Source organism: Fukomys damarensis, unplaced genomic scaffold (genome assembly GCF_012274545.1).
Source record: "Fukomys damarensis isolate Sample0158 unplaced genomic scaffold, DMR_v1.0_HiC HiC_scaffold_16, whole genome shotgun sequence".
Taxonomy (NCBI): domain Eukaryota; kingdom Metazoa; phylum Chordata; class Mammalia; order Rodentia; family Bathyergidae; genus Fukomys; species Fukomys damarensis.
Window position 1 is genome coordinate 93,475,082 of NW_022900928.1, and position 9,650 is coordinate 93,484,731.

At 37.5% G+C, this 9,650-nt stretch overlaps 1 protein-coding gene across 3 annotated transcripts in view; it reads left to right on the top strand.

Annotated features, from left to right (window-relative positions):
- Positions 1-8,463, top strand: part of Tpk1 (thiamin pyrophosphokinase 1) — a 360,539-nt gene extending 352,076 nt beyond the window's left edge. For all 3 annotated transcript variants that reach the window (XM_010638567.3, XM_010638570.3, XM_010638579.3), the window contains one exon: positions 7,110-8,463. In XM_010638567.3, coding sequence (XP_010636869.1) covers positions 7,110-7,228 — 119 coding nt within the window. In that variant the 3' untranslated portion in view covers positions 7,229-8,463. The remainder of the gene's footprint in view (positions 1-7,109) is intronic.
- Positions 8,464-9,650: the final 1,187 nt, after the last annotated feature.

A 9,650-nucleotide genomic window follows, 5' to 3' on the forward strand; every position in this document is an offset into this window, starting at 1 on the left:
GAAGGTTTGGCCTAGTTGAGGGCAGTACAGCGTGGGCATGACACTGGGGACTATATCTGGCCCCTGGCACCTCCCTCTCTGGCTATTTTTGTTTTGTTTTGTTTTTTGCTTCCCAGCTGCCATGAGGTGAGCAGCAATGCTTCACCATGCCCATTCACTATGACTTTCTACCCCACCTCAGGCACACAGTGGTGGGAACAGCTGAACATGGACTGAACCAGGAGCCAAGATAATGCTTTCATCCTTTAAGCTGATTCGCAGGTATTTTGTCACAATGACAAGCAGCTGGCTAACACATATGGAGTGGCTAGAAAGTAAAACAGCCAAATGATGTCTAATTTTTCGGAGTTCTTTTTACAGTGGACCCTTGACTTATAAACTCATTTTGTTCACAAGGCCTGGTTGTAACTGAGGTCAGTCAAATGAAGGCTCAAGTTACTCTACACAGCCTTCAAAGTCTCTTTCCTGTATACGTAGGCAGATCTCAGTGTCCTTAAAGAGACATTGGCCCAGGATTTCTCAATTAACCCCACACAGGAAAGGGTGTTGTAATGTTCTTTCCAGAATGTTTTGAGGGTTAAATCTGTATCTGAGACCATCTGGAAGCACAAGGGATCAGCATTTAGATTGTAACTCAAGAATATGGTCATAAGTTAAAACTCAAGCTCCTGTCATAACCCAAGTTTTCTGTATATCAGGTTGGTTGTAATTTGAGGGTCCACTATATGTTCTAGATATTAGTCCTTTGAGAACAGCTGGCAGAAATTTTTTCCAACATTGGGATGTCTCTTCACTCTGTTGGTGGTTTCCCTTGCTGTACAAAGGTTTTTAATAAGATTAGATCCCAGTTGTTGATTCTTTATAATATTTCCTATGTGTTCAGGGCTTTGTTCATGAAGTCTTTGACTATACCCATTTTTTTCAAGAGTTCTGTCTATTCTCTCCTTCAGCAGATTTAGTGTTTGTTTTAATATTTAGGTCTTTGATCCATTACAATTTTAGTTTCGTGTATAGTGAAAGATATGGGTCTCTTTTTAATCTTTGGCATGTAAAAGCCAGTTTTTCCAGTACCATTTATTAAAGAGGCTATCTTTTCTTCTAGTGAAGATGTTTGGCTCTTTTGTCAAAGATAAGGTGGCTGAGTATGCTTGGAGTTGTTTCTGAATCTTATAATCGGTTCCACTGATCCTCAGATCTGGTTTGTGTTGTTTTTTGTTTTTGTTTTTGTTTTTGTTTTTGTTTTTTAATGGGGATTTTTGCAAATACCAAACTGTTTGTTTTTCTCACAGTAGCTCTGTAGTATAATTTCAAGTCCAGGATTGTTATGCCCCTCCCTTGCCTTTGTTGTACAGAATTGCTTTTGCTATTGTAGGTTTCTTCTGGTTCCAAATGAATTTTGGGATTGTTTTCCCTAATTCTGTGAGACATTCTATTGGTATTTGCATTGATGTTGCATTAAATCTGTATTAGTTCTTCCTACCCAAAAACAAGGGATATCTTTCCATTTTCTGATATCCTCTTGGATCTCTTTTTTTCAGACTACTGTAATTTTCAATGTGAAGGTCTTTTAACTTCCTTTGTTGATTCCTAGGTATTTCGTTTTGGAGGATGCTATTGTGAAAAGTGACATTTTCCTAATTTCTCCATCAGTGAGTTTGTTTTTGTATACAGGAATGCTGTTGATTTTTGAGTGTTGACTTTTTACCAACCTAAGCTACTAAATTTGGTTATTAAATCTAGAAATTTTTTGGTAGAGATTTCGGGGCCTTCTAATGTAGAGTATCAAATCATATGCAAATAATAATAATTTAACTTCTTCCTTTTCTATCCTTATTCCTTTTATTTCTTTCTCTTATCTAATTGCGTGTCTAAAGTTTCCACAACTACATTGAGTAAGAGTGGTGACAATGAACATCTTTTTTTTATGGTACCGGGGATGATCGAACTCAGGTCCTTGCACTTGGAGGCAGAAGGCAGAACCACTGAGCCAAATCCCAGGCCCGATAGTGAACATCTTTGTCTTCTGATTTTAGAGTGAAAGCTTTACCTTTTTGTCCCTTAAGTATGATGTTGGCTGTTAATTTGTTGCAGATAGCTTTTATCAGATTGAGATAAAGACCATCCATTCCAATTTTCTGTAGGATTTTTACCATGAATGGGTGTTGGATTTGGTCAGTTTTCCTGCATCTATTGAGATGATCATAAGGTTTTTGTCCTTGGCTCTGTTGATATGGCATATTACATTTATTGATTTACGTATGTTGAACCATCCCTCCCTCCCTAGGATGAATCCCACATTTTTTGATGATTTGCTGCATTCTGTTTGCCAGTATCTTATTGAGAATTTTGCTTCTATGTTCAATAAGGAAATTGGGCTATAGTGCTCTTTTTGGTTGTATCTTTCTCTTCTCTGGTTTTGGTATCGGGATAATGCTTGCTCCCAGGAATGAATCTGGGAGTATTGCTTCCCTTCCCATTTCATTATAGATTTTTAGAAGTAGCAGCATTAGATCTTCTCTAAATTTTTTGTAGAATTCAGCAGTGAATCTGTCAGGGCCTGGGGTTTTCTTTGTTGGTAGGTTTTTAATTACAACTTCATTTGCATTGACTGATACTGGCTTATTGGGATGTTTATATCTTCTTGATTCAGCTTTGGTAATTCATATGTAACTAGGACTCTGCCCACCTATCTGTTTTCTATGTTATTAGAATATAGGTTCTCGATGTAGAGACAGCATAGTTCTTTTTTCTGGTAATAAAATCTGAGTCATATCTTCTTAATGTGTAGCCTTTTCTCCAAATGTGATATAGATCTTCAGAGAATTAGGACTACAGAATATACAGTGGCACCAACATGTCTGAAATAGTTAATGGTGTCCCCTATATCTAACTAAACTTCTAGAACTGAACCTAATGTTCCAGGAGGGTAGGAAGCACTAGGATTAATCATAACAGGTGCATCAAACATTTGTCTGGAGGAAGTGGAAAGCATCCTCTAGGTCAGGACTCACAGGGATGGCAAACATTTTAGAGCTTTTGATGATATAAACAGCCTACTGCAGCACACATGCCATAGGTTCGCTGCCACTGAATAGAAATTGCTGTTCTCTCACTACTCACCTCCTTCACTCTACTCCCATCATGGCCTGTGGATTTAACCGCTCTGAGCTTCATCTCCTCACCTATATATTTCAACAGAAAGCTTGCTTTGCCTTGACTTCCTCAATAGACTACAAGGATTCAGGTAGTGTCTTGCAGGAATGATGCTCACCTATCACCTCAGAACAGCATCTCCCAAGCAAAGCTACCCCCCCCCGATTTTTTTTTCCATTTAATATTTTCATTGCCTATTTTGGAATTTTAATTACTTATTTTTGTATAAGAACTGATGTCAGCCTATAGAAACTTGGGCCCAGGGGCTGGGCCTTTGAGGTTGCCTGTGGCCCCCACCACCACAGGATTTTCTTTCCACTTGAATATACAACCCATCCTAACTGCCAGGCAGGAAACCATGTCCATACTCTTTGTTCTGCCTTGTGCGTCTGTTCTGCCTCTGAGTTTGATTTATCTACAGCTTTCTTTTGTACTAATACAGGAAGACCCTGAGGGCAGAGACACTCATCTTTGTACCCTTGGAGCCCAAGTCACAATCAAGCCTTAATAAGTGCAATCATCCCTTGGTGTCCACACTGGATAGGTCTCTGAATCTCCCAGTTACCAAAATCTGGATACTTGAGTCCCTTCTGTAAAATGACACAGTTTTGCACATGATTTCCTCTTACCTCCGCTATACTTTAACCTCTAGATGACTTGCAATAACAAATGCAACGTAAATGCAGTATGAGTAGTTGTTATGATGTATTGTGCAGGGAATAATGACAAAACAAAGCAGTCTGTATATGTTCCATACAGACCATTTCTTAAAAATATGGGAAAGTTTGAGATAAAGACGAAAACTGTAACATCTATGTTAATGTTACTTATATTTTTAGTTTCTGCTCTTTTTGTAAAATATGAAAATCCAAAAGTCAGGCTATTTCTTTTCATCCCCTAATATGCCATTAGCAATCCTCCCTGGCCAATATTTTTATTGTCATTGCTACAATAAATCTTGTCCTCAACACAATTGATGACAATGGCTTGAAACAAATAGAGGAGACAAAACTTTTGCATTCAGACAGAGCAAGCATTACTAGGTTATGTTTGTCACATGTCATATAATTGCTTATAATTTTACACATGTATCTACAATTATTTTATTCTTGTCTTTTGTAAAATGATGATATGACTGTCTTAGAAATGGTTAGCTGTACTTTCTGCAAACAAGGCAGGGAAATATCTGAGTCTAAATTTTCTATATTTCAGCAAACCAATGTTTTAGATACGTCCTCTAGGATAAAAAGTAAAGAAGTAATTTGTACTGTAGAAAGCTATATTTCTCTGGTGGTTTTACATAAGCATTAGGGTAAGCATTTCTAATCAGAATATCCAAAAATGAGAACCAAGACCTGTCATGTAAAGGTATAAGATCCCAATAATGAATGTAACTGTACTGTATACCTAAAATGTACCAATAAACTCAATGAGAAAAAAAAAAGAATATCCAAACTGCTCCAAAATCCGGGAACTCTAAGTGTCAATATATAATACCATGAATGCAGAAAATTCCACACCTGACCTTATGTGATAGACAGCACTCAAAATGCGAGCAGGTTAAAAATATTGTCTAAAATTTTTCTTAGCCTGTGTATACACAACGCAAGCAAGATATAAATTAATTTTATGTTTAGACTTGGTGTTATCACCAACATATCTAATTTTACTTGTATATATGCAAATATTCCAAAATCTGAAATCAGAAACACTCCTTTCTGGTCTTTAGCATCTCAGATATGGATACCCACCCATTACTTTATTTCAGGATTAAGCCTCAGATATTTATGGTAAGGAGAGCTCAGTGATGATCCCAAATATTATCATCAAATTTTTTTTCTTCTAAGAAAACTTTTATCCAAAATTCTGATGCTTTGGAATGAAAATATATTCCAAAATAATTGGAATGACATAGTAAATTGCAATTTATGATTTTGTGTTCCAGGCTCAGCTTTTTTTATTCTTCTATGAAACTAAAGATTATCAAATGTCACTGTAATTCATGGTAACCAAAAATAATATTTAAGTATGGCTAATAGTCATCTCACTTAACTGAAGTGTTTATTACAAAGAAAATATTGCATCTTTTTATGCCCTAATTGAGTTCTTTCCAAAACTGAGAATCAGGATGCTCAATGTCTTAGAAAACCCAGGATATGTATCATGGGTATCTACTCCTGATGACCTAGACTCCATAGTCTCTTTTAGAAAATAAAAAAAATTATACACTAGAGAAATAGTTTTATTATTTTATATTTTGAGCCCAGAATACCATCAAACTCAGAAGGGTCTGCACAAGGAAGTTTCCACTTTAAAGTTGTCAGGCCTCTCCACTGCCGTGCTGGTTAAATGGTATGAAGGCTTGAAATGCTCTCCACCTCCTTATCTCTTGGCTGTTGGGGCAACCTTGTGTCCCTAGACCTGGAATAGTCTCAAGCTACGGGGTGGGGGGGTCACCCTGATGGCAGGCAAGGCCACCGTTCCATTCAGGAGGGTCAAGACCTCTCCTATCGCCCACAGAGATGCCAAGTTGACCTTGTGAATCCTGCCACAACCTCCACCCTAACCCACTATCCTTCCATGCAGTAATGTCTATATCAGTAAACACTGTGTGTAGATCACTGCCTTTTAGAAACTTTATCTCCAAAGTCGCTGTTATGTACAAAGGAGGATCTTCTTATACTGAATTACATGTTAGGGAAATATTCATATGAGGTTCACTCTGTGTTCCTGTAGAGTTCTACTTTACACCTTGGTGCTTGCATTAGTCAAGATGCTGACAACTAGAAAACAGCCTATATTTTAATACATACATCATGTAAACTGGTAATACTGATGATTCATTACCCTGTAATGCCACTGCTGAAATTTTAAATTGCCTTTTCAGGATTTCATCAGAAAGATAACAGGCTCCCTCTAGTGGGAGTGAGCATTGTAGCTTCTTTCCCCAGGCTGTGTAACTTCATAGTGGGTTTTATGTGAAGGAAAAGGTGACTCTTGTGACTTTAGACTCCTTGACATTTATTTTTCTCTTCAGATTTTACCAAAGACATTAACATTGATTAGCAAGGGTCTGGAGTCATGTTGGGGAAGGGAACTGCTCTCATGTGAGCAAAGGAAAGTTAATGATGATCTGCAGCAAGGCCCTGACATGTCAGAAATATAGGAATATATTTATGTGATCTTTATGAAATTTATAAATATTTTAGCTCTATAGTATTCATGTACATAAAATACTATTTCACTTCTTGCCCTCATTGTAGAGCTGAGTTTGTGTGACTTGCTCAGTATCATATGTATTTGAAATCTGCTGTGATCTCTGAGTTCCTTTTAATTTTATGTAACATAAGTCATATTCACTGTAGCTCTTCTTCATGGCCAAAATCCTATGCCTTTTCTTAAGATCTTTAGCTTTTCACTTGTATGTGAAGTCAAAATTGTATCTTTATAGGGTTTAATAGCATAAAAATGTTAATTTTGAATCAACAATAAAAAATAAAACTATACCCAGACAGGCAAGGAAGTATATTGCACATTATAGATAAGGGTTTTGGTTTTTCAGTGAGCAAAGAAAAATGAAATAAATTTTAAAATAAAATTTAGTACCATATATATATATGTGTGTGTGTGTGTGTGTGTATATATATATATATATATATATACTTGTGTGTGTGTGTGTGTGTATATATATATATACACACACACACACACACACACATATATATAATATGTATATATATAATGATAAATAACAAGTAACCAGGAAGAGGAATTGTAGCAAGCTATAGAAATTTTTAGTTCTATAATCCTAACATTTATTTTTTTCTGTTCTACTTTTATATATCTTCTATCAAAGTTATGTACTTGTTTGTTTGTTTGTTTTATAACTATTGACAAAGCCAGTTTACAGAAAGGTTGCTTGTCACTAATGTTTATTTTTCTTCTCCCCCCTACAGCAAACAATGTGCTTGGTTTTGGAACACTGGTCAGCACTTCTAATACCTATGACGGCTCTGGTGTTGTGACTGTGGAGACAGACCACCCGCTCCTCTGGACCATGGCCATCAAAATCTAACCTCCAACCTGGCCTCATCAGTGTGCCTCTGCCCTGCTTCGCTCACCAGTGGTTTTTATTTCTCAGCAGAAATGCTTCACCCGAGTTTGCAGGAATGGAAACTTCCTCCTAGGAAGCCTACTAGGTTTAAAGCTGCTGAGAGATGGGGATGTAGCTAAGTGGTAGAGACTTGCCCAGCATGCCTTAGGCCTTGGATTCGATCCATACAATCACAAAAATATTAAATGTAGGCCGGGGATTTAGCTCAGTGGTTCTGCCGCCTGCCTCGCAAGCGCAAGGTCCTGAGTTCGGTCCCCAGTACCCCCCCAAAATTAAATGTGATGAAAAGATATTAGAGTTTAGTTAGTCCAGTTAACACTAGATGTGACATCTCCATTTCACAGAGAGGGGAAGATTTCATGTTATGAAAGCAAATAAAGTCTGTGACATTCGGTTGGAAAGCTAATGTAGATTATTCCTTAATAAAGTTCTGCCTTGTTTTACTTAATCATATCTTAGAAAATTATTAATTAAAAATTAGAAAAAAACATACTGAAGCTCCTCTTGGAGTCTAGCACATCCTTATATGCCACACACACACACACACACACACACACACACACCCATTTTCTTCTTTCAGATTCCTCTGTATAATTTATATTACCTTTGACCTAAAAAAGAAATACTTGCAGATTGGTGTGTTAGAACTGCACCATTTCATTTTGACTTACTGTAATTGGCACTGTCTTTCAAAAATAAGTCAAGAATCTTTGAATTATTATATTTGAAAATAGTTCCATAGGCCATGTGTGAAAAATGAATGATAACTTATGATGTCCTACTTATGTTAACTCCAAACTCAAAACTCACTTTGCTCCACTTCAGTGGGAATGAATCTCATCATCATTGCATCCTAAACCAAAACAGTAGTGCAGAAGAAATTTAAACATAAAAATTGACCTTGGGCTGAAAAAAATACTGGTTCAGAGACTCCAAGTTTATTCTGATAACCAGAAAATGAGTCTGTCTATGAGATAAATGAACATTGCATGTGGAGTCCATCCCTAAAACCTGTATTCTTCCTGTCTGCATTTGCCTGAGTTCCCTGACCCCCTCTGCTTAGCCAGAAATGGAAGGAGTTGGACTGATTGTTTCTGAGGCTCCTTCTCACATGTTCTCAATCCTGACACCTCACATTTCTTTCTTTCTTGTTTTTTTTTGAGACAGGGTCTCACTGTATATTTGAAACTGACCTGGAACTCACTATGTAGCCCAGGCTGGTCTCGAACTTACAGTGAACCTCCCGAGTGCTGGGATTACAAGCATGCACCACCACACCCAGCAAACTTCACATTTCTGAGACCCTCTTATCTTCTTCCTATCCTTTATGATTGTACCTAACCAAATCTTGCCATAAAAACTATGATATAAGGAGATAGTTGCCAATGTGTTTTATGTACATATAAGGTCTACATCATTGTACATGAAGTGACCAACTCTTCTTGGTGCTATAACTCTGTGGCTCAGACTGTAAATAGAGAAAGGGGACCAGCTGCACTAGCATCCAATTCTGAACAGATAATCATTAGAAACAATTTTTAATTATTTCATGCAAATATATGTGAGACTGAAATCCAGATGACAAATAAAATATTTACTTATCAATGTACATGTCTGTGGTTGGTTTTTAAGAAAATAATTTTTACCTGTATTTCATTTTAATCATTCTTATATAATCAGTGCTTCTGTATTTTAAGAAAGGTTTGTTCAAAGGATGATTAATAGCTGTGTAATTCCTAAGTATGATCATCTATATAAACACTGCAGTGGTAGAGGGGACTGAGACTTTTCCCACAACACAACCTTGGGGTGCATGCTGGAAGCCTTAGGGGCCCATGAGAAGATTCCTTTAGCACACAGATGATCATTCTAAACTCCTGCAGGGTACCAGAGAATTAGGTTCCAGTCTTGTTTTTGTACCTCTCCACATTCCTTGAAGCTACCTGGGAAATTTCCTGAAAATATGCGGGCGGCTTTGAGACAGGGTCTTGCTACATAGTTCATCCTGGCCTTGAACTTGCTCTGTAACCCAGGATGGCCTTGTACTCACGGTGATCCTCCTCCCTCAGCCTCATGAGTGCTGGAATTACAGGCATTCACCACCATGCCCAGCAGGCAATCTTCTCCCTTGTGTGCTACCTCAGTGTGTCAATTTAAAAATGTCCACATTTCATCATTTTTATAGTAACAGAGTCTGCAGAGGGTGAGGTCTCAGGTGCCCCAAAGAAGTCTGAGTCTCCCAGAAAGTTCATTTTACCTCACTCATAATCAGCTCTATCCTGGCCTCTAACTTATCTCCGTAAAAGAGAAACACAAGTTGGGCTCTGCTGTGAAAATCACCGATGTTCCTTGACTCTTAAGACCTCAGTTTTTTCTTCCTGGG